Source organism: Colius striatus, chromosome 27 (genome assembly GCF_028858725.1).
Source record: "Colius striatus isolate bColStr4 chromosome 27, bColStr4.1.hap1, whole genome shotgun sequence".
In the NCBI taxonomy this organism is placed as follows: domain Eukaryota; kingdom Metazoa; phylum Chordata; class Aves; order Coliiformes; family Coliidae; genus Colius; species Colius striatus.
The window spans coordinates 3,649,872-3,673,884 of record NC_084785.1 but is presented as its reverse complement, the minus strand read 5'-3'; the positions used below and the strand labels follow the sequence as shown (position 1 = coordinate 3,673,884).

The 24,013-nt window shown below is 59.1% G+C and overlaps 1 protein-coding gene across 10 annotated transcripts; it reads right to left on the bottom strand.

Moving 5' to 3' along the window:
* Positions 1 to 1,435: 1,435 nt before the first annotated feature.
* On the bottom strand, positions 1,436 to 22,258 carry BMP1 (bone morphogenetic protein 1). 10 transcript variants are annotated; one of them, XM_062015841.1, is made up of 20 exons: positions 21,690 to 22,253; positions 12,894 to 13,007; positions 12,669 to 12,821; positions 12,456 to 12,573; positions 11,518 to 11,696; positions 11,307 to 11,412; positions 10,808 to 10,932; positions 9,099 to 9,214; positions 8,742 to 8,844; positions 8,112 to 8,228; positions 7,892 to 8,037; positions 7,380 to 7,575; positions 7,174 to 7,299; positions 6,907 to 7,067; positions 6,599 to 6,779; positions 3,025 to 3,150; positions 2,821 to 2,948; positions 2,506 to 2,719; positions 2,158 to 2,408; positions 1,436 to 1,980 (listed from the first exon to the last, which is right to left on the bottom strand). In XM_062015841.1, the coding sequence occupies exons 1-20, from the start codon at positions 21,829 to 21,831 to the stop codon at positions 1,843 to 1,845; spliced, it is 2,940 nt and encodes a 979-aa protein (XP_061871825.1). In that variant the 5' UTR covers positions 21,832 to 22,253; the 3' UTR covers positions 1,436 to 1,842. The 10 variants fall into 10 exon arrangements, 7 of the variants coding, with proteins under 7 accessions (XP_061871825.1, XP_061871826.1, XP_061871822.1 ...); XM_062015842.1 differs by having other exon boundaries at positions 1,436 to 1,977; positions 21,690 to 22,252; XM_062015838.1 differs by having other exon boundaries at positions 12,669 to 13,007; positions 21,690 to 22,254.
* Between the last annotated feature and the right edge of the window lie 1,755 nt (positions 22,259 to 24,013).

Genomic DNA, 24,013 nt, shown 5'->3' with positions numbered 1-24,013 from the left:
CCGGGGAGCCCTGGCCCTGCCCACCAGGACTAGGGCTCCCCAGCCATCTCAGGGGGGTTTTGCAGGGAGGCTGGAAGCATGCTCCTGGCTCCTGGTTTTGAACTGCTCCCGGGGACAGAGGGGTGCTTGGGCAGGGGCCCCTTCCCCCACCAGTGCCGCTTTGGGGCTGCAGTCGTGGTGCGCGTGTCCACAGTGGTGTAGGGCTGTCGCGGTGTCCCCGTGTCATGCAGCGCTATGTCGTGTTTGCTGTCTGCTCTAGCCATCGCTGTGCCACCCGGCTCCCTGGCCCCGCGACCCAGGAGGCAGCCAGAGGTGCCGAGGCAGGAGAACGGGTCTGAACCCCCCCAAACCGTGTCGCCCCCGCCCAACTCCGCCACCCCCCGCATGAGCCGTCGGCAGCGTGGCATGCCGTGTTTGCGTGCCGGCCCCCGCGGGCTACCCACTCCCCGTCTCTGTGTATCTGATGCACGCTGTAACGGTAGAAGAGATCCCCCACCCACCCCATCCCTGAGCATCCCTGTGCTGTGCTGGCGATGTATCAATAAACTGTGCAGTCGCCGTCGGCTGTGTTGCACACCTCTGTGTCCCCCAGTGGCACCCAGGAAAGTGGCCCCAGACCCCAGTGTGGTTCATGGAGTTGGGGAGACAGGGCCGGTGGGGAGGAACATAGCGGAACTGAGGGATGCCGTGGCAGCGAGGGCACAGGCTCCCTGCTGCCATTGCCAGCCCCGAGACAGCCACCGAAGCCTAGGTTTGGCACTTCCTCACCCATCGCCAGGGGTGCAAACCCTTCTGGCTGTAAAGCCCTGGTCCCCATCCCCGTCCCAGCTGGGGACAACCCGCTTCAGAGCATCCAAGCCTCTGACCAGAGAGCACTTTCCACCCTGACGCCTTACCTGTCCCTAGCATCCTGCTGGCAAATGGGGTGAGCAGCCTCCCCGTCCGAGACGCTGGTAACAAGGAGTGGACCCAATGCCACATCCCCCGATGCCGAAGCACAGGGGAGCGTGAGGCGTGCTCATGCCGCAGCCCACCAGCCATCTGCCACCGGCTGGCAGCGGGCGTGGGCGGATGACGTGCTGGAGCACGCGGTGGCCGCAGCACGTGGCACTCGTGCCAGGGATGCTGCCTTGCCACAGGGATGCTCTTTTTGACTGAGATACAGTGCAAGACAAAGGTCTGTGGCGAGCACTTACCTGCAGAGCTGCCCGAAGCAGGATCCCAGGGGGAGCAGGCGACAGAGCAAAGCACCCGGCGTCGAGACGATGCCACCTGCCACCGTGAGACAGCCTAGTCACTCCCTCCTCGGGGCAGAAGCAGATTGCAATTAGCCGATTGCACTGCTCCTTTTGCTGCGACTTGGGGATCCCCAAGGGGCTCTCCCCTTGGGTCTAGCCCTGGCTTCAGATGCACTTTTCCTCAGGAGAGGCTGAGGTGGAAGCAAATAGGCAGGGGTTGCCCCCCATCCAAGTACAAGGGTGTTTATTTCATCGGTACAAGAGAGAGACAGCACCTTCCATGTGTTGGGCTCTTCCCGGTTACTGGTTTGTACATTCAGAGAGACGTGGCCGGCTCAGCCAGAGTGAGGAAAGGGAGTGGGTCCTGCTCAGGCCCCCCGCCAGCGCTGAGGGAGGCGGTTGCTGGCAGAGAGAAACCCCCTCTGCCCTTATGCCTGCAGATGCTCGAGCCCCAGGGCCCCGTGTGAGCGTGTCTTGAGTGCTGAGGTTGGCTGTGTGCTTTTCCATGCAGTCTGTGCAGGGCAATGCTCCCCGCTTCCTTCCTCCCCGCTCTCCTCCTCTTCCTCCTCCCTGCCTGTGGAGGGGGGGCTGAGACCCCCAGACCTCACTTCCTTGTGTGCAGCGTGTCCTGGAACTTGGTGCTGGTGTAGCGAAGGTGGAAACCCTTCTTGTTGATGGTGTCATCCGAGTGAAAGCGGATCATCACCGAATCTCCGGCCGAGTAGACCTCCTCTGGGGGCTGCTGGGCAGGGGGAGGATTTGTAAAAGGGAGAATGTAAAATAATTGCGCTCTAAATCCTCCTGCAGATTTCTCTGTGCCACTCTGGCTTGGCTCAGCTTCACTTGCTGTCCCCACAGCCTCTCATCTCTATAACCCTGCCCCTGCCCCACTCCATCGTTCCCCCTGTCCCCAGCTCACCCCTGACCCGCAGAAGCGGCCGAGGCGCGGGGCCGTCCCGTCGTAGCCGTCAAAGAGCTCCATGTAGTCATAGCCACAATCGGCTTCTTCCTCAATCTCAAAGGTCTGGAAGATGAGCTCCACACCGTAGCCCTCCTCAGCCATGATCACCCATTCGCAGTCCGAGCCTCCTGGGTAGTTGTTATCTCCAAATTGTGCGTGTGAATACAAGTCTTTGGTCTTCACCTCAGCGTGGACCTGGCCCCCGCACACTAGGGGAGAAGTCGACAGAAACGAGGGAGGCTTAGAAGGATGCACGGTCTCCCCCCTCAACCCCATATCCAGGTTTCACCAGCCCCACGGTGGTACCTGTGGTGTGGGTGGCCTCGAAGCCCTTCTTCTGGACAGAGTTATCGGAGACAAATTTGAGGAACATCTTATTACCGGAAGAAATGAGAGGCTCGGGCTCTTTGGCTCCGCAGAAGCGGCCAAGCGGCGGAGCTTTGGCATCCTTGCCATCGTAGATCTCCAGGTGGTCATAGGCACATTCCTGCTGTGCCTCCACATCCAGTTCTGAGAAGGTCTGCAGAAGTGATGGCTGAGCTGCTGGTGCTCAATGGGGCTCGGCAGAGGGGAACTCCTGCTTCTACCCACCCACCTGGTCCGCCCCTTCCCCATCCCTACCAGCTTGATGCGGTGTCCTGGCGTGGTTGCGATGGCCCAGGTACATTCCTTCTTGCTGGGGTATTTATCGGGCCAGTTGGGGCTGGTGATGGTTCCCGATATAGATGCCACCTTATGGTCACAGCCGGCTGTGGGGACAACAGGGTGCATGGGTGCGGGGAGTCCCGCCGGGGATCAAGGGGAGCATCTAGGACACGGACCCACCTTCCTTGCAGTCGTGCTTGTTGTCGTGCAGCACGAAGCCGCTGCGGCACTGGCACTCGTAGCTGCCAAAGGAGTTCAGGCACTCGTGCTGGCAGCCCCCGTTGTTCTTGGAGCACTCGTCCTTGTCTGCCGAGAGAGCAAAGGAACCGCAGCTGAGCTGGGTCAGGGAACCCGACGGCCGGCATCCCGGCACGGCACAGCCCTGCCCAGTCCGTGCCGGTCCCCAGGCCCACACCGCTGCCCTCCGCGGAGCGAGCAGCCAAGCAAGCCAGCAGCAAGCAGATCGGCCATCCCTTGCCTGAGCCGGGGCAGCCCCCATGGGTGCATAGGATGGGTCCTCCTCTCCCTGGGCTCACCCATGGGCACAACCATTACCTGCTTACAGCATGGACAGGGAAGGCAGAAAAACACACAGTGACAACCAAAGGATGCACAAGAAAGACCAGGACGCGGGAGTCCCTCTTTACTCATCGATAGGGAAATGTCACAGACATGGTAAAAATCAGGGGAAAGAAAAACCAAGGTCAGCTGGTCAATGACAAAAACAATGGGGATGGAACAGGGAGGTGCTTGAAACAAACAAACAAAAATCCAAAAAATTCAAAATAAGGCCAACAACCAGTTCTGCCAAGCTAGGGGCTGCCGAGGCCAGCGGCACAGCTCGGCTCGGATCAGCCCCGGCATGCACCCATGTGGTGCCCAGGGCCACGGTGTTCCTGAGAAAGACGAAGAGGATGGCATAGCTCAGGATGGGCCCCGCAGCCGCTTCTGCAGGCGAAACTTCAGGCCGGGCAGGCGAGATTTGGGGGGCTGCAGCTGCTGCTTCTTCTCTGCAAAGAGAAAGGGAGAAGAGGGAAGAAACAATGGGGGAGCGGCAGATGGCGGGGGCGGCAGGGCATGCAGAGCGGCAGCCAGGGAAGCAGGCAGCGGATGGGTCCCCTGTGAGCCCCTCGTGCAGCCGGGGCTCAGCGGAGAGCGGCTGTGTGTGGAGGAAGAGGCGGTGGTGTGGCTTGCTCCGGGACGACAATGGTGGGCTTTGGGTGTGTTCCTGGAGGTGTCCGGGCTGGGGGAGCCTCGGGAATGGTAGCAGATTGGTTTGGGCTCGCCCAGGGCAAGGCATCCTCTCAAACTGGCTGTACTTACCTGCCAGTGCCCGCCCCCTGTCAGAGATCCCTATCGCTGCTGTCTCAGAGATTGCCAACCTCCCCCAGAGCCCTGGCTTTGGGGCCAGGGCAGGACGCTCCGTGGCCCTTCACCCCTCCTTGTTCCCCCTTCCCAATGGAGTGATGATTTGAGGAGCAGGCAGCGGTGAGGGAGAAGCCAGCAGCAAGTGGGCACCGGCCACCCAAGCCTCACTCTCCGAGCTCATAGCGATGCTGGAGAAGAGTATCCCTCCTGGAGCCAGCAGCAGCAGCGAGGACGGTTCTGCCCCAGGCCCTCGGCTCCTTGGGGCAGCCCCAAACCCCACATCTGCCTCTCAGCCGGGAGCTGTAACCTGACATCTCCTAGATCTGAGAGAGGAAGCAAGGTGAAAAGGCTCGTTTGGGGATGGGAAGGGAGTTTGGATGGGCCAGGAGGTCTCAGAGCAGCTCCAGCACCGGGGGAACGCGTAAGGCATCGCCCCGCTGGCAGGACAGAGAGAGCCTGGGCAGCCGAGACAAGAGCAGAGACAATTGGCAAGAGGAAAGAAGCCCCCACTGGGTCGGTGTCTTTAGCAATCCTTTATTCTAACCAGCTTGCCCGCTGCGACCCGGCACTGCCGTGCGCTCACCATTATCCCAGCGTGCATCTGATGGCTCTGGGCTGCTCACTGCCCCGCAGCCCCTGCCTGTGTCTATCACCCAGCTATAGACTCCCCATGACCAGGGCTCAGCAGAGAGCTAGGGGGACATACCTGGGTGCCGACACTGTGGCGGATTCCCAGGCGAACGCATCCTTACACGCGAGCCGACGGGAGCCGGCTGCTGCCTCCCGTTGCCCCAGCCCGTGAGGAGGAGGAGGAGGAGGAGGAGAAGGAGGAGGAGGAAGGGGCCACATCTTCACTGGGGAAAAATGGGCACCTGGATGGCCAGGCTGCCCGCGGTAGTGAGGGGCAGGGCTCGGTGACTGGACACGTCGAGTGGCGGGGAAGGAGAGCAGAAACCCTGCACAGCTAAAAAGGAGCCATGTGGGAGATGCTTTGCCTGGGGCTGGTCTGGAGTGACCCCGGGCTGGGGAGGGCCAGAGGAGGGACCCTGGTGTTGCAGAGTCCTGCTGCCAGGAAAACCACAGGCCTGAGTGGGGAGAGATAGAGGATGGGGTTTGGTGGTCCGGGATAGAGACAGCCCCCATGGGATCAGCGCATGTCCCAGCGGGAGGAGGAGGAGGGCAAAGGGGAGAGGGAAGGAAGCCGAAGCACGGAGAGGAGAGACTCACCCGGATGTCCCGTGGTCTCGCTGCCGCTCGGCCGCTCGGCTTTCCCAAGGTCTCGCTTTGCTGGAGGGTGCTGGATCCCAACAGCTGGGCCCTGCTGGGCCACATTACTTGCCTTGGTTTTAATTAAAAAAATTAAGCAAAGATACTCTACCCCTGTCCCACGGGTGCCTGCTACTCCAGCCAGCCACTGGGCTGCCTCGGGATCACCAAAGGCTCCTGGGGATGCCAGTTCCCGCTGCTCTGCAGCCGAGCGGCCACGCTGCCCCTGAAAAACGACCTCGACGTGGCCAATAAGCAGCGGGATGTTCAAGGCATTGGTGGTCTGGTCCAGCCCAGGCTGTCCAGGAGGTGCTGTAGGTCACAGGCACGCCGAGGGGGATCCTCTCTTGCACGAAGGTCCCTTGGCAGCCCCCAGCCCAGAAACCAGCCCTGGGTGACGCTTGGCCAGTGCTGCATTTTCCTCCATGTCCTCATCCCTTCCCCAAGACCTGGCCAAAGGTGACGCCACCTCCTGGCAGGGTGGCCCAGGAGAGGAGAGAGGACCACTGAATAGACAGGGATAAGCAGGTAATGGTTTTTGGGAGGAGGGACCACGCTGGAGAATCTGAGAAACGGTGGGTGGCCAGATGCTGATATCCCCCCGCCCCGGTGTTGCCCAGGAAGCAGAGGAAGCCTGTGGCCGTGCAGAGGAGTGGGGCGCAGCAGCACAGCAGGCAGGGGAGCAGGATAGCCGCCCTCCTCACCGCCCGAGGGGTGCAGTGCCTGGGCCGTGGTGGGCCTAGGAGGGGGAAAAGCTCCCCCCTGGCCAGCACATGCCTGTCTCTAGTGCATTTCCCCCTGCCTCTGCAGATGCAGCTGGAGCCCGGCACTTGCTTGCCCTTCGGGGACTTCCTAGGAGCACTCCAACATCTGAAGCAGGACCCAATTGCCCCAAAGAGGGGAAAAGCCTCGAGAGGCACCAAAACGTGTTGCCAAACAGGCTGATAGTGGTTGAAGGGGGTTCAGACTCCATGGGGCAGAGACCCAAGGATCATCCTGCTGCTGGCCTGGGATGGGGGCTGCACCCCCGGCGCAGAGGAGGACAGGCGTTACAGGCAGGGGAGGGTCGGCTCAGTGACAGAGGACAGGGAATGCCCATGCTGGGACCGGACAGCTCTACCTGAGAAGAAATGGGCTTTGAAGCCCTTTTTCGAGACGGTATTGTCGGACTTGAACTCGATTCTCATGTTGTTGTACTGGGAGGTGATGATGTCCGGCTTCTCAGCGCCACAGAACTTGCCATGCAGCTTGGAGTCAGCGGTAAGCCCACTGCGTACCTCCACAAAGTCGTATTTGCAGACCTGTGGGGTGCAAGGTAGGGGGAGGGCAGGATATGAAAGCTGGTGGCACAGCCATGCCACCCTGGGAGCCACCGGCAGCGTTAGGGGATGCAGACAGTGGAGAGGGGCTGCTCCCCATCTGACTCACATCATTGCCCTCGGTCTCAAAGAAGTCAAACTGCAGGGAGATGCGGTACTGGGTAGGGGCAACCAGCTGCCAGATACAGTTCTTGTTGGGGGGGTACTCCTTGGGCCACCCTGGGCTGGTGATGGAGCCATTGAGCTTGGTGAGGAAACCTCCACAGGCGGCTGCAAGGCGGAAGGCACCCAGAACCTGTCACATCCCCAGGCTCCCTGGATTAGGGATCCTGCACGGGGGAGCTTAGAGGTGGCTACGATGGGATGGGGAACTCACCCTCGCAGCGACGCTTGTCGGAGGCCAGCTCGTAGCCGGGGTCGCAGGCGCATTTGTAGCTGCCCAGCGTGTTGACACAGCGCTGCTCACAGCCGCCGTTATTGGGACGTGAGCACTCGTCCACCTCTGGGCAGGGGCAGTGGAGCTAAGCAGGCAAGCAGGGTTGGCGGTCCCCTGGCTGCCCCCGGCCCTGGTGCCTCTCCTACCTTTGAAGAAGTTGACAGCAAAGCCCGCTTTGTTGATAGAGCCGTCGGACACGAATTTCATCCAGAGTTTGTTGGAAGTGCTCTTGATGTCATCTGGCTTGTCATAGCCACAGTAGCGTCCGATGAGGCTGCTCGACTCGCTCATGCCATCCCGGATCTCTAGGTAGTCGTAGGCGCAGCTGTCGTGCCGCTCAATCTAGGGGGAAAAGCATCAGCAGACGAGATGCCATCCTGGCCCCAGCATCCTCAACCTTGCCTGCCCCTTTACTTACACCCACGCTCCCAGCCCCATCCACCCATCAACCAAGGGAGCTGGTCTGCTGCATGGGGAAACTGAGGTACAGAGACATTGCAAAAGGATGTGGATAGACAGGCAGCAACAGCTCTGCTACAGCCTCACACCCCTGTTCTGTGAGGTTCATAGATTCAGGGAGATGCTGCTGGGGAGATTTTTTTCCCTTTCTGCCCTAGGGAAGAGGGGGATTGGCACAACGCGGGATGTGCTCGCCCACCTCAAAGGACTGGAAGGTCAATCCCACGTGGAAACCCTCAGACACGGTGATCTTCCAGACGCACACCTTGCTTGGCCGGTAGTCATCGGGGTAATTGGGGGACTGGATGTGCCCGTTGTCCTTCTTCACATCTCCCCCACAGATAGCTGAATGGAAAAAGCTGTCTGAGCCCTTCTTTGCCCTGCCGCTGGCCCCATGCCCACTCCTTGTCCACCCCTACCTTCATAGACAGCAAAGAAACCTTTTCCCACCCAGTTGCTGCTGCTTCGAAACTCAATCCAGAGGCGGCTATCGGTGGAGATGATGGGCTCGGGCAGCTTGTTGCCGCAGAACCTGCCTGGGGATGAAAGCGTGCTGGGCTGTCGCCGGCTGAGCATCCTTCTCTTCCTCGCTATCACGTCCTGTTTCTCACCCCACCCCCACCCGCAGCACTCTATGCCAGTATCGTAAAGGGAAAACACTGCTTCTCCCCCTGCTCCCCTCTGGCTTTTCTGGCCATTTCACATAAACTGGCCACTTGAGAGTGCGGGGTCAGTTCGGATTTGTGGAACATCCAGTTCATGGGGATGTGACTGAGATTGCTCCCTGGGGAGATGGGTCAGCGGGCTGATTCCACTGGTGTGGGGCAGCAAACTGGGAGCCCCCGTTCACCCCTATAAACCCTCTGAGGCCAGCTCCTCCCACCCCAGAAGTTTGGCACATCACAGTCAGGGAGGGATAAGTGCAGAGGGGAGCCCCTCGCCCCGCTGCCTGCACCCGGAGCAGCCTCACGGGCAGGAATTGAGGGCAGCAGGCAGGCTGCAGGGCAAACAGCACCAGCCGGCCAGGCTAAGAGCTCCTGGTTGGTTACCTCGCAGCGTGGCCTTTCTCCAGAACCCGTCTCTCACCTCCACGTAGTCGTACCAGCACAGCCGGCTTCGGTAGAGGTCCAGGGTGGTGAAGTTCAGGATGATCTGTGGTTGGGGTAGGAACGAAAGAGCATGGGGTGAGATGCCCCATGGGGTCTCCGTCTGCTGGAGCACAGCGCTCTGCCGTGATGGGTGCCAGCGGTCCAGATGTCTCCAGACACCCAGTGAGGCCCAGTAGCATTCCAAACCACAGCAAGGCACCAGGTAAGAGGCACTCCAAAAAACGAAGATGGAGCAAGGAAGGAGAGGAGGTTTGGGAGGAGGTGGGGTGCCTTTAGCGCCACCCCGGTCGCCAGTACCTTCTCTCCGGGGGTGACAGAGATCCTCCAGATGCAGTGCATATGGGCAGAGTATCCATTGGGGAACTCGGGGGAGGAGAAGTTGCCCTGGCTCTCCTGGAGCGTCTCCCCACAGGCTGTGAAGGGGGAAAAGCAGGAGTCAGACCCCTGGGAAGCACCCAGCAGCAGGATGAGCAGCACTGGATTCAGACCAGCTGCTGTGCCCAGCCCTCCTATGCCCTTTTACCACCCAAATTCCCGTCCCCAAGGACAGCTCTGTAAAAAAAAAAAAAAAAAACAACGGATCATCGCCTTGCTGTCGTAACCCCAAAAAGCCCCAAAACTCTTGGTGATGCTTCTTGCTCCCCGGCACTTCTCCATAGTCACCATGCCCCCCGTCCCTAGGACCAGAAGTCATCCTATGGTGTGCCCCCTGCCGCCCCGTGGGCTGCCATGCTGTGGGGGCTCAGCTTGCCGCCTGGGCTCTGGGCAGGTTTACGCAGCCACTTGCTAGATCTGGCCCAGAGCTGCCATCTGGAAGCCACGTGACGCTGCAGCCACGGCACATGGCATTTCGCTTTGGCTATTGCAGGACGAAGGTGGCCGCCCCTCACCTCCAGCTCAGGGGGGTGTGAGATGAAAGGTGAAATGGTAAAACACCGGCAGCTTGAAACCTGGGCTCGCTGCCTTTTTTCCCTCCTTGCTATACAGTGGAAACAAAGGGAAGGGAAAGGCGGGCTGTAGAAGGGCTTTTTCGAGGGGCAGCATTTTCCTCCCCTCCAAACTAATCGCTTTTCCTGCTCACGGTTGCAGCTCTGCTTCCCTGCAGCCCCCAAACACGGCATCCCTCTTCAAGGCTGCTAATTAGTTGCTGGAATTAAACGGGAGCATGTGGGAGCCAAGCTCCCTGCAGATCTTGCTGGAATAGTCCTGGAGCACGTGTGCCTGTAGCCAGGTGTACTCTTGTGGGCTTCCCCGGCACCTGGGGCGATGCCACTGTTGCTGTGGCCCTCAGCAACACTCAAGGCGTCGACACGTGCGTCAGTCACACCGAGCATCTCTCGCTCTGCCCTGGCCCCAGGGAGGACCACAGTGTGAGGTGGGACGATGCCGTTCCATCCCACCAGTAGCAGCCCTCTTAACACCCAGACGGGCATCATCCAAAACACTGCTGCTGTTGGGCTGGGTCAGAGGATGCTCTCGGACGCTGCTCTCCAAGGATGCTTTGCTTTCAGAGGATGCTCTGAGGACTGAGAGCAGAGGGCAGCTGAGGATGCCTTTGCTCACATGGGCAGAGCCCTGTGGCTCATTGTCATGGTTTAGCAAGGAGCCGTTTTTGCTTGGTAACAGGGGGAGCGGGTTGCAGTGAAGACCTGGTAAAGAGTTTTTGGACTCTCCCCTGGCTCCTGGGTTCAGACCCATCACCGGCCCAGCTGGGCCAATCTGATGCCTCTGCGATCACTATTTAGGGATGGGAATTCGATAGCAAATCAAATCAGGGGTGTGATAGCAAAAAGGACCTCACAGAGTGTTTTTCCTCTAGAAAGATGGGATTAAGCTAGGGTGATGCCTCCTTTGCCAATTCTTGGGGTGAAAGCAGAGTCATTCCCCACAAGATACGGCCCCACGCACGCTTCCCCGGACTGATCGGCTCGGTGGCTGCTCCAGCTCTCCAGCAGCGGTATCCGCCTTGGCCCAGGGTTTGACAGAGCCGTCCCAGTGGCACTCACCTGGGCAGCGGTAAAGCTTGCGGGCCTGGGCAATGTCCCCTTTGCTGAGCCGTGTCCGCTGGCCGATGGCGGGCCGGACCCCGTTTACATCATACTTGGGCAGGATGGTGTCGAGAAATATACCCCTAGAGTGAGAGCAGGCAGAGGCTGAGCAGTGGCTGGAAAGCATCGGGTCTGTGGCTACTCCCTGCTGCCAGGAGAAGGATGCTAAAAACAGCCCAGCTAATTAAAGCCTGCATGCCGGTGAGTCAGCGGGGACACGTCCCGGCCAGAGGTGGCCACGGAGACAGCACCATCCCTGCCCTGGAAAGTCGGGCTTCATCCTGCCTGGTTAGAAGTTGCACAGCTCTGTTGGAGACAGGAGTCTTGCACCAAATGCATTAACCTCATGCAGAGCTGTTGGCATGCCACCATCCCCCAGGGCTGGGGACCTTGTGCCACCATCCCTGGTGCTGCGGGGAGGATGGGAATGGGCAGGTGAGCCACTGTGGCCATGTACCTGGAAAAGGTGTTCCTGGCATAGTGCATAATGCTGTCGAAATCGTATGTCTCGCCCAGCGACTCCACCTCTTCCGGCTCCATCTTCAAGAAGTTGTACTCCTGCCCTGAGGAGGCAGACGGGATGGAGACACTGTTAGGGGCCACCTCGGCTTTGGCAGCACCCCATGGCAGGGAAGAAGAGGAGCAGGATGAGAGAGGTGGGTGCCTACCTGGTTGGATGTTCTCCCTGATGATGGAGACGTGGTCATCCCGGTCGGGACGTGTGTGCTCATGCCAAAACCCGATGACGTGGCCCAGCTCGTGCACCACGATGCCAAATTTGTCACAGTTTTTGCCAATGGAGATGGCCTGGGGTCCCCCTCCTCGGCGGCCCACGTAGGAACAGCACCTAATGGGGAGATAAGTGGCACCAGCTGAGCCCCAGCTCTCCAGGAGGACATCCCTGTGGTGCAGGCATCCCAGTGCTTCCCCAGGTAGATACAAGTCACACAGGGAGAATCAGCCCTTCCGGTCCTGCTCGGCGTGGAGCATCCCTCGTGCCTTCCTTGACTGGCTGGAAGCTTCCTAGGTTGCTGCTCTAATGGGTGCCCATTCTGCACCATGGACGGACTCTTGCCCACGCTCAGCAGCTCACCTGGTCTAACCCTGCGTGCCAGACCCAGGCTCTGGGTTTGTGCCTGTGCATGGGCATGGATGGGTGTCGAGGAGTGGGTACCCCTGGCCATCACACACAATCCATTCCATGGAAGAGCCTCCTCCTAACCACCGTTTGGCTTGGGCTGTGCCCTAACGTGCAGAGACACTGAGCTCTTCCACACCCTTTTCCTTTGGCATCAGCCCCACTGCAAGCCCAGGCTGGTACCGTGCCACTGACCTCAGACCCTGGCCCACAGTGGCGAGTGCCACGGCTTGGTGGCCCTAAGACCTCTCGTGCCCTAACCACCCATGGAGACCAGACCCCAAGGGTGGGCCTCCTTTGCTCTTCAGCCCTCCAGGAAACCGAACAAGTCTGGACTGGCTGCTGTGGGCGTTCAGGTGCCATGGTACGTCAGGCATCCTAATTAGCACTCCCACGCTCCCTCCTTGCTGTGCAAGAACCGAGGGTCAGGGTGGTCCCGGTGTGTGCCTGGAACCCCCCCTCGCATACCCGCAGGGACGGTAGGTGAAGACGATGTAGCTGTCCTCGTCGTTGCGCTCCAGGAAGGTGACACAGGTGTGTTTCTCCCAGTGCCGCATCGCCTGCCGGAAGATGGCTCTCTGGCTGCCTGCGAGAGGAAGCGGAAGGGGTCATCAGCCTGACATGGGGAAACCAAGGCACGCTGGGGATGGAGCATAGCTCTCCTGGCTCGCCTGCGCTCACCACTGAAGTTGCCACTGATCACGTAGGGAATCACCCCGTCTGGCCACACCCGCTCCGGCCGGGATGTGGCGGCACGGCGGCTCCGAGTCTGCTGCTGGCTCCAGCTGTGTGGTGAGTGGCCCAGCCGTGGGCTGGCTCCAGTGGTGTTGCTGCCTATGGGGAGAGGGAAGGTGAGGCTGCTCCACACGATGGAGGTGACCAGGTGGGCTGGAACAATGGCAGTACCTGAGGAGTCGGCAGTCAGGCGCGTGATGGTGCGTCGTGCCAAGTCCACCACCCGGTCCACCTGGAAGAGCTGTAGGTCCTCCTCATCCAGGGCGATGTCTCCCAGGAAGGCAGCTGGGGGTGGGGAAGGAAATGTGAGCCCCCCGTGCCTCTGCTAGGGGACTCCAAACTCCAAACCTCACCGAGGCTGTGCTACCCAAAACCAGCTTCCCCTCAGCCCCTCCACATATGGCAAGCTCCTGAGGAGGAAGGCATGCCCCTCCTCCTCCTCCTCTGTCCTTCAACTAGGGGGTGGGACAAAAAGCAAGAGTGGTGCTGGCTGGGGTCCCCTCGCTCCCCAGCCCACCGCTGTGTCGGCCCTTCCAGCAGCTGGAGCCAGCCCCGTGCTGACATCTGGTTCGCATAAAGCCCGGTCCATCATTTTCAAGGGTTTCTGTTATTTGTGTTGCAAAACTGCTTGTTTGTTTGTTTGTTTGGTTGGTTGGGTTTTTTTCACTTTGCAAAACCCCTGGCTGGGCTCAGAATCCCCTTCCTGCCCAACTCCTGCCCCCTGAGGTGCTCCAACAACTTCCAAGTCATCTCCCACTGTGAAGCAAAGCCATATGGCCCGGGCAGCTCTCGCTATGCTCAGCGTTTGCAGGAACGGAGCCAGCCGAGGGGTATCCATCCGTTCATCCCTCTAAGGGGGTCAGGAACCCCTCTGGCACCATCCGCTCCACCACGGCTCCTGCGGGGCCAAGGGTGCAGAGATGCTTCAGCTGGCTGGAGGACATAACCCTGCACAGACCTTCCTCTTCCCCCTCCGCTGCTCTCTGCCCTCCCACACACCACAGCGTCACAGTGAATCAACGTGGTTCCCGGCTTCAGCCCTTGGCCGGCGTGGAGCCCCAGGGACTCGGCTTTTGCGGAAGCGCCGTGGCCCAAGCACGAGGGCTGCCTGAGGTCATGCCGCTCCACCGTGCCAGCGCCGGCACAGAGGCTCTGGGCGTGGACAGTGGGGTTTCTCACCCGGTTTGTGGGCACCTGGGGTGGACGGGTGGTCCTGGGTACCTCCTCAGCACCCCTTGCCCTCACCAGCCTCCAGGGAAGGGCAGAAAATTGGCAACAGTGGGGAACAGCATGGCCCGACCGGCTCAGAGGCTGACCAGTCGGGAAGAGGTGCCAAGATTGCGCTCCAAACAATTAGCAAGTGGATCCCAAAAGAGACACTAACTATAAAAGCAAGGCGGGACAATTAGGATAACCCCAACAAGTCCAAAACAATCATCATGAGGCGAAGGGACCAGCTTTGGCACCCCAGCTTGACGATCAAAAGCACGGTGTTGAGCACAAACACCTCTCCAGTGACGGCATGGAACACTCGGGGATAAAAAAGCCAAGTTTTGGGTCTGTCCCCAGCACCGGTGGACGCATCCCAGCAGAGGAAGCCCCAGGGCAGAGAGCAGACCTGTGGCAAAGCCAAGGGAAGAGCAAACAAGCTGGGGCCAGCACCTCCCCTGGCACTGACCTGCCGCTGGCACAGCCAGGCTGCAATTTGAGGGCAGAGCAGAGGCAAGAGCCGGTCCCGGCCTCCCCACACCCTCCCTGGGGCTGGGAGAGACGTGTCCAAACGGGCAGCGCGGGGAGAAAGATGAGCATCCTGTGCCAAGAGCTGCATGGAAAGACAAGGGAAAGTAAGCTCGCTTACAGCCGAGCAAGCATAGTCGGAGCCAAGTGATATAGAAACCATATGTGAGGGATTTAGGATACGTGAGAGAGCAGGGCAGGCGAGCATGGGGATGTGGGGCTGGTTTCCGAGGCGATGCAAATCAGCTCAGCTCCCCTAAAAATCCCCAGCCCGAGGTGGGGAAGGCAGCTTGCTGCTCCCTGAGCGGACATGCAAGTCGTGGGGCAGTGGCGAGGGGGTGTCCCAGCAGCGATGCCTTTAAGGACATGTTGGAGGAAAGCCCAAAGTGGTGGACTGGGAAACTTCCATGTTGATTTGGGCTCCAGTCGCATCCTCCTCCCACTTTCTCCCCACACACCCTAGCCCCAGAGACATGGGGGACAGTTTGGGAGTGGTCTCTGCTCACCAAAATCCCCCAGACACTGTCAAGCTCCTCGAGGGGCTTCGTAGGAAGAGCTGCCATGCTGCTGCCACTTGTCCCTTCCTGCTTCATGCTGCAGGAGCTTGCCAAGCAAGCATCCTCCCTCCAAGGTAGAGGAGACCCCCTGCAAGCAAAGTGGACTCCTTGAAAACTGGGGAATAATCGGGTGAAGGTGTCATGCTGGACACAGCATTGGTCCCAGCCCACTGCCGGGTTGGAGAATGGGGAAACTGAGTAACAGAAAGCATCCACCGAGGCGTTACACCTCTCGGCACCTGCAACCTGTGTCCTTTCCTTGCTGAAGCATGGTGCCCAAGAGAGACCGGGCCATGGGACACGGCTCCCCGGTCATGCCCAGAGGGGACTCAATGCCACCCTAGCCATTCCCAGTCCAAGAGGCTGTACGCTGTGCTGCAGGGGCTGCCCTACACTCACCCCAGCGCTGGCTATGGAGGCAGCGGGGTCAAGGTCTGAGCCGTGGCAGTGCCAGCAGTGAGGATGCGGTGCCAGCAAGGCAGCGGCTTCAAGGACAGGCACTGGCAGTGAGGACAGTCCCATTGTCATGCCTATCACCCAGAGAGGAAAGGGGATGGGAGTGAAGGGGGGAGAGAGAGAGAGAGAGAGAGAGAGAGAGTGTCTGGGCTCTGGCCACGCACTTTCCCTCCCATCACCCAGAAAACAACCAGCTGCTTGGGACCTGCCTGTGAGGCTCCCACTAACCTCTTCCTCATCCCAACGCCAGGAGATAACTCAGCCCTCTTCTGTTGTTTGACTTTCTGTTGTTTTTGACTTTTCGTTCTATGTGTTTTCTTTCGGGTTCCTGGAATGGTGACGTAACCCCTAGGGCTGAAGCTTTAGACAAACAAGATTTTTCATTTGGACCCAGGTCAATCCCTATGGCATGCTGTCCCCATACCACGGGCATCTCCTGCCTGCACACAGCTCAGTGGCTATCTGAGGGGGTCTCTGACTCCTCTGCCACAGCACACCAGGGATGCAGGAGTCACTCAGCATCCTTTATACCTCTGGGCAAGGCAAGCAGTGGAGAAGGATACCTATGGGCCCGTCCTCTTTGGCATCGCAGGGAATTTGGGATGAGCCTGACCTCGGACTTCAACAAGGTTGGAAATCGTGTGACGGGGAAAAAAATATAACCTGTGGGAAGAGGCTGGGGCATGAACATGATGTTCTGGTGAGCAGACAAATGCAAACAGACCAGCGGGGAAGCCCGGGCAGTGGAAGGCAGCAGATAAACAGGACAGGATCATGTTCCAGGTCAATCTGGGGCAAACAAGTCTCAGGAAAGGGGAAAGCTCTCAGGAAACCGCTCAAAGTGGCACTGGGCAGAACAGGCAACATCCTCTGTCCAGAAGCAAAGACTCATCGCAGCCTTCCCTCACTAGGCCCAAGCCCCTGTGAGTCCTTATGGGATGCCAAGTCATAAGCATGTCTCCCAGTGCAAAGCAGCAAGCAGGGTAGAGGATTCAGAGCATGTGAGGAGGCAAAGAGTGAACTGCTCTGCTCCAGTCAAGGACGGAGGCATCATTTGGGCCAGATGGAGGAGAGTGGTTTAATAGGTACAACCCATCCTCAACCAAGCTGCTGGGTCATAAAGCCACGGAATCACCAGAGTAGCATCCCACTGGCTCGGCAGCCCCGTTAAATATGTGAGGAATGCTCTCTGCTCTGCCCCTTTGCCCCCGAATGGCAGCCCAGCTGCACCCGCTGCAAGCTCTGCTCCTGGCAAAACACACTGGGGCAACGGCAAGAGGAGTGGGCACCCTGCTTGGCCGGGGCTGTGGCATCCCGCCCAGCCTTAGGGGTCTGCCCAGTCCAAGGGACCTTGGGGTAGAGGCACGGGCATGACAGCAGAGTGGCGCAGAGCATCCCAGAGGCTGTTGGGACAGAGGGACCAGTCTCCCGTCTGCCAAGGTCCCCACAGGGTGCCAAGTCTCTCCCTGCTCCCTGCAGCCTGCCAGTGGCTGGTGCCCCTGCAGAGACCCTGAAGCGAGCGGGGGCAGGACAGAAGCACGGCACAAAGACTCTCTGGCTCTCTCTCCTCCCCCGGCAGTGACACAGCCCCTCTCCCGGTGCCCCTCACCGGCAGACGGAGAGAGGGAGCAGCCAGCCTGTAAACGCCAGAGTGAGGAATATTTGCTTTCCCAGAGCACCTTCTGACGAGCACAGCAGGCACAAAGCAGGAATTCAAAGCCTCAGCAGCCAGGCTGGGATCCAGGCCAGATCACAGCCCCTCTACAGCCAGTGGGGAAACTGAGGCACGAGATGGCAGAGTTGGTCAGCACCAAGGGGAAAATCCCCTGAAGAGCCAGTCCTGGCACACAGCCACTCTGCTATTGGTCATTGTCCCTGCAGGGAGCCAGGTCCCCCTGCATTGTCCCAGTCAGTGCCTTTGTGAGACACAGAGCTGCACCAGCACCAGGCATTGCCCTGTTGAACTGCTTTTCTCTCCTCTCCCTAGGGTGTGGGTGGAAAGCAGCATCCAGGTAGCCAGGGAAGGCAGAGACACTAAAACACAGTGTCCAAGGAGGATGTCCCTCCCCAGTTCCCCTCCTATCACCTCTGAGCATCACTCTGTGGTGCGAGACGCATCCCACCTGGAGGCAGCCTCTTTCTCCTGCCTGGGCATCCATAGCTAAATTCCATCCACAGCCCTGGGCATCGAGGTGTGGGCTCTGGGCCCTTTGCCTGCCCCATGCCAGGCAATGCTGCAGCGTAGCGTGAAATAAGCACAGTGGAGCCTAGCCTCTAATAAACATGGCCCAGGACAGCAAATGGCTTCCAGCTAACAAATGTCTAGAGGCAGCTCAGGACCAGGAGGGATGGTTTGATCACTCCAGGGGAGGATTTTCCTTCTGCTCCTCCTTTGTGACTACAAACAGAAGAAAAGGCTTGGCGTGGAGGGTGACAAACCTATGGCACATCAGAGCCCTGGGAAGGAGCTGTGCAGGGAGTGGGCTCTCCCTGTCTCTCCCATGCAAAGCCAGGTCGCAGAGGACAACACAGACTGGGCTAGTGGCAACAGTCACTTGTGAAAGGGAGAGCTGCTGGAAAGGAAAATATTTGCAAACTGCTCTGCCAAGGCAACCGGGGGGAGGGGGGATTGTTGTTGCATTCCCTTGCGAGGATGGGAGCCCAGCGGCAGCAAGGCAAGAATAGGGACTGGAGCATATTGGGGATAGGAACACACCTCAACGCTCAGTTCGGCACATGTGGTGGTAATCCGGGCTCTCAGGGCAGCAGGTTGCCACCCTGGCAAGACTGACCTTTGGCAGCGGTACTGTGCCTGTCCCTGCTGCTCAGCACCGGCTCTGCCAAGTGGCACCAGCTTCCGAGGCCTCCCAGACTCTGTGCATCTACCTCAGGGCTCCGGCTGCAAATATATTCCCTCCCTTGTGCTTTTAGTGCTCAATCCTCTCCCCACCAGCCCTCCCCAGGCAATGATTATCTCCTTCCAAAGTTTGCTCACAGCTCCCAGCCTGGGCTTCTTAAAGCTTCCTGCATCACTACTTATAGCCTTTTGCACTTGTATGAAAGGGGGGTTGCTATGCAAAGCCTTCCCCAGACAGTTCACAGCAGTGATGGACAGCCCTCCTGCAGTCCTTGGCCAGGACACCCACACTCAGCAGCTGAGTGGGATGCTGTTTTCTGTCCTCACCACAATGTCAGAGACCTCCAGGAAGTCTCGGCAAAGACACGGGCATGGACCAGGAGGGCATGTTCTCACCCAGAAAACACACTTTGTGACACAGACAAGTTGATAAATTTGGGGAAAACCACCCGCAAGCCATCCTCACTCCTTTCCCCGTATCCCTCCTGGCTGCTTTGTTTTCCCCAGGTGCCGGCGCAGCTCTTCAAGGCTGCCCTGCCCTGTTGGCCATGTGTTTTCCAGCCCTGGCACAAGCAGCAGAAAAAGCCTCAAGAAACATCGTCTTTCCCCTCACCACAAGCTGCTGGTGTGAATCAATAGCCAGAGTGTTTCCCAGGAGCTGGAAAGGAAGGGCAGTGAGGGTGGGCAGGCAAGCGAGCCCCCTGAGCCCCTTGGCCTCACCATCACACACTCGGCCCCCAACAGAGCATGTTGCTGCGCCGAACGGGTGATTACACAAAGATAAAGCAGATCCCAGGATCAGCTTGAGATTTCCGATGTTTCTGTGCTGTCCCGAGCCTCGAACTGCAAGCCTCCCACCAGCTCCAGCTCCATGGCTGGATTTTTACCCTGCATGAATAAGTGACATATAACGGCTGGAAAATATTTTTGGGCAGCTTGACAAGTGTGACTGCAAGCAGTAGCCTCCACTGACTACGCCTGGAAAGTGTAATCTAGGTGCAATTCAGGCAGCTGGAGTGCTCCAAGCATGACTGGGAAGCTCGTACATCCAGGAAGGGAGGCCTCAGGCCTTCAGCTTCAACCCTGCACGTGATGCACCCTGTGCCAGCCCTGCCCATGGCTCTGCTGTCACCCCACTGGCAGAAGATGCTGAGCTTCTGACCCAGACAGCACGGGAGAGCAGATTCCCCTGAGAACTGACCCTGGGGGGCTGTGTGAGCCTCGCAGAGCTGTGTACCTCCATGTTCCCCTCCCCACGAATGGGAAGGGCAGGGTGACACAAGCATGACACCAGGCACTCCAAATGTGGCTGCAGAGCTGCAGGCAGGGAGCAAGGCAGAAGGCATCCGTCCCTGGGTGCCAGAGATACCCAAGGGGTCCCAGCTTCCGTGGCCGAATTGCTCAGCAAGCTCCTTGTGTCTCAAGGGACGAGAGCAAAGCTTGAGGCCAAACACATTTGGTCAGTGCTCACACAGGCTCTGCAAACACAGTGAGTCCTGGCTGAGCTGCTCCCTGAACACAGGAGGGATGGTGGGAGTGATGCCAGCTGCTTTTCCCAGACAGAGATGTGACCAGGATCCGAGCTGGCAGCTGCCCTCCTCACCAACAGCTGCTGAGACCTGGATATCCTGCTGACAGGTAAAGGTACACCATTGCCACAGCTAATTTCTCCTTCCCTGCCTGCTTAGGAACTGGTCCAAGGGTTGGATCTCCCAGTGACCCCATTTTGGCATCCTTGGAAGACACACAGCAGCACAAGTTATGCTTCCTCTGTCATGGCAGGGATGGCCTACTGGCACCAGTACAGATGGGTGGCATCACCAGGGCATCCGGTGAGCTGTGGATAATTGTCCTGCCTGGGCGGGTTTCCTCAGGCACCAGGTACCTCAGGGTACCTCTGGGCATGACTTGTGCTGAGGAACCCAAAATTCTCCTCCCTGTGGCCTTGCTTGGAGTGGCAGTGGTGGTAAGGCTTCAGTGCTCAACTGCATCTGACACTGCATGGTGAGGGGACGTGCCACCTCAAAACAAGAACAAGCCCCTGCACGGGTCAGGGGAATTCTATGGGGTGCTCCGAGCAGCCCTTGCTGATGGACTTGGTCCTGTAGGGTAAATCCCCAGCTTCTGTGGAGCGTGGCAGGGCCTGATCCTCCCCCAGGGAAGAGTTGCCATGATTACACTAGTCACATAAGTATCTCGTAAAGGCAGGCGGGGGGAGGGGGGTGGTGTGGTGCTGGGGGTGGTGAGTAGATGTCTTGCTGGCCCCAGGAAGCAATGAGGGTCCTGAGAAATGCAGGAGTGAGGCAAGGAGGGTGTCTCCTCCTCCCTGGGGGGCTCAGCCCTAATTATCATAGCTCGTCAGCGGGCTAAACCGTGTTCCTCCCATGTGGCCGGATGAAGTGGGAGCAGAGCAGAGGCTCCAGCCGGCTCTGCCCGGATAGTTTTGCAAGCCTAGCTGTTTCAGGCCGGGAGGGCAGGAAGGGAAGGATTTTTGGCCAGAAAAAGCGCTCATGTAGACAGAGTTGTATCAACAGATGCCTTCCAGCACAGACAATGCCATTAAAGAGAAACATGATGCTCCAGCCAGGACCCACCACAACCAAGCCCTTGCCTCCATGCTCAGCCCTGCGTGCCCCTCCCGTGCCTCAGTTTCCCATCCCTATATTCCATCCTTTTTATCTTCCTCTGGGAGATGGGGATCATTCCCCTGCCGTGTCTGGCCTGGTCCCATCCATTCCAAAATCTAAAGAACAGCTCAGCAAAGCCCTGACGCAGAAAGGAGCCTCGCTTGGGACAAACGCTTCCCAGGCTGAGCTTGTTCCCTGCATCCTGGGTCGCTGCAGCCCGGCAGACCCCGAGGAGAGTGCGCTTTGCTTTCTCGGGCTGTAGTTTAGATGAGACCGGGAAAGCCAAGGGGTGCAGAGCATGAGGTTGGATGGGGGGGCGTACGTGTGCAATGGGTGGGTGGCATGAGTGAGTAGGATGGCAGGGTGAGATAGGGTGAAGGCTGTCCACCGCCTTTGACAGCTGCTGGTGCGGCCAAAGCTCAGCAGAGAAACCGGGGTGCCAGGCCGAGCCTTCCCCGCTGCTCGCCACTCTAAATACCAACAAGACGCATCCTCGAGCAGAGCCGGTCCCCTCCGGCAATATGGAGCCCTGGAGCCACCTTCCAACTTTCCCGGTGCAAAGCCTCGAAGTACCGAGCGGCGCGGGTCACACTCACTCGTACTTACTCGCACTCACTCGTACTTACTTCCACTCACTTGTACTCACACCAATCACCCGCACTACCCTTTGTCTGCCCGACCGCCCCCCGCCGCGCATCCCTCCCTCCGCGCCCCCCCCCGCCTCGGCTCCTACCAGCTTTGCAGGGGTCCTTGTAGTCCAGGGTCTCTTCGTTCTCCTCGTCCTCCTCCTCCAGCAAGTAGGAGTAGTCGGGGAAGTGCATGGCCCGGGCCAGGAGCAGGCAGAAGAGCAGCCCGGCACTCCGCAGCCCGGCCATGGCTCCGCGGGCACGGGAGGCGGACGGCTCTTTTCCTTTTTTTTTTTCCTCTCTTCCCCTTTCCTTCCCTTATTCGCTTTTTTTTTTTTTTTTCCCCTCTCTCTGTTTTGGGGTTTTTTTTAAATTTTTTTTTTTAGGGAAATGAGATCTGGCGGGGGCGGGTTTAAACGCAGAGCCCGGCCCCTCGGCAGCCCCGGGCGCAGGGCTGGGAGCGGGGCCAAGGCCAGCGGGGGCGGGGGCGGAGGGGCCGACTGATTCGGCGCGAAGCCCCCCCCTCTAGCCGCCTCCTGGAGCTTCTGGTCTGTAGCTCCCGGAGCTGGTCCTGCACCCCCGGTCCCGGTCGTGCCTCCTCACATCCCGTCTTGCACTCCCCGGTCTCGTCTGATGTACTCTGGTAGCGATCCTGTCCCCCCGTTGCCGTCCCGTGTCCCCCAGTACCAAGTCTTCACCCCCTGGTCCCATCTCCCACAGCGCGGATCCTACCCCCTCCCTGTCCCATTCCGTGTGCCCCAGCACTAATCCTGCCCCCCCCCCCCCCCCCCCCGGTCCCCTCCCCAGTGCCGCAGTACCAAACCAGCCCCATCGCCTGTCTCTGAACCCCGTCCCACAATCCCATGTCCTGGTGTTGCACCCCACATCCCCATCTCACATCTGCCAGTCCAGCATTCCCCAGCCTTGCACCCTTCAAGGAGGAGGCAGCATCCCGATGCACCCTTCACAAACAGTGGTGAGCTCTGGAGAAGCTGAGAGGACGCCTGCACTCCACAGTCCTGCAGTGTGGCATCAGGAGAGCTCAGCCCAACCAGGAGACCCCTCACCCTGGGACACCGTGGGAGTGTGAGACCAGTGCTCTGTGTGCCTTCCCTCCTTGACCCCAAAGGCAGCCCTGCACCCAGCCCATGCGAGTCACTGGCCTGCCAGGAGCTGGTTGAGCACCTCAGCGAGGCCGGAGGGTGCTCAGACAACAAGGCATGCAAAGCATCCGGCAGCCCTGGCTGGGCCGCGTGGCCGCGCGTGCACGCAGGCGTGTGCACGATGCGCGCCGAGGTCTGTGAGTGACACCTGCCGTCGAGGCTCTGCCACTTCAGCAGAGCCCGTGGCAGCGATGTTCCCACGTGCCACCCGTGCCGGGGCACTCCGAGATGGATGGATGGGAACCATGGAGAGGCGATGGACACAAGGCAGGACGTGCCTGCAGCGCCCCGCGAGATGCCACTCTGCTCACTGTCCTCCGACAGCTCCCAGCTACCCCTTCTGGGGAGTTAGTGTAGGGGACTTGGGGGCTGCACCCTGAGGTGCGTGTGCCTCCAGCCCAGTGAGGGAAATGAGGTTCAGCTGTCTGCTTGCCACTAGATAGAACTCCGAGCTCAGCCTTGTTTTGTCTGTACTGGTGAGTCTCTTCTGTCTTACCCTCCACCTGTCCCTGTGAATGTCCCTTGTCCCCCTCTCAGGCTAAGAAGTGCTGCAGAAGTGACAAAGGGCTACACAGGGTCCCCTCAGACCCCTGGGTCATCCTCCTGTGCAGCACGGCCTGCTCTCACTGCTCCCAGACACAGCCATGTCATCTCATACTTAACGTTAATAAAAGTTCTGAGAATGTTTTAAAGCATTCAGTTTTATAACTGATGCCTCAAGGACACATGATGCTCACAGGAATCTGGGCCCTGCTTCCCTCGCTCCACCCCACCCCCCCCCCCTCCCCAGCTCACTAACTCCCCCAGAGCCTTTTTTCCCTTTTGCTTTGAGGAACCACCCACATTCAGGGCTCTCCTGGTTCCCACCAAGCCTGGCAGATCATAGGGAAAAACCTCCTTCGACCCTTATCTCTGGATGTTGTTTTCCTCTCCCAACAGCAGATCATCTCAGGATGTGTTTTGCTCATCAGCTCAGCATTGCAAAACCGACATCCAATAAACCTTTTCCCTTCAAGGAAATAGATAAAGCCCTGAAAGTGATCTCACTCTGCTTCCCCAAGCCATTCCCCAGCCCACACATGGCATGGTGTAGCCCAGGGAAGGGAACGTGGGGAGCAAATTCACCTCCAAATTTTAGCTGATCTCCTGAAAAAACAAACAGATCCCTTGTGAAAGACAAGCTGGGTTTCAACCTAAACCTCCACTGAGGCAACTTGAGCCCATTTCCTCTTGTCCTATCCCTTGTGACTTGGGAACAGAGACCAACC

Bases quoted from the DNA above. Each gene is read 5' to 3' on its own strand.
- BMP1 (XM_062015838.1), bottom strand. From the start codon at position 21,831: ATGGCCGGGCTGCGGAGTGCCGGGCTGCTCTTCTGCCTGCTCCTGGCC. The intron at 10,933-11,306 runs GTACATGGCCAC...CTCTCACTCTAG, and splicing joins GCCAGGAACACCTTTTCCAG to GGGTATATTTCTCGACACCA. The intron at 2,409-2,505 runs GTACCACCGTGG...CTTCTCCCCTAG, and splicing joins CGAGGCCACCCACACCACAG to TGTGCGGGGGCCAGGTCCAC.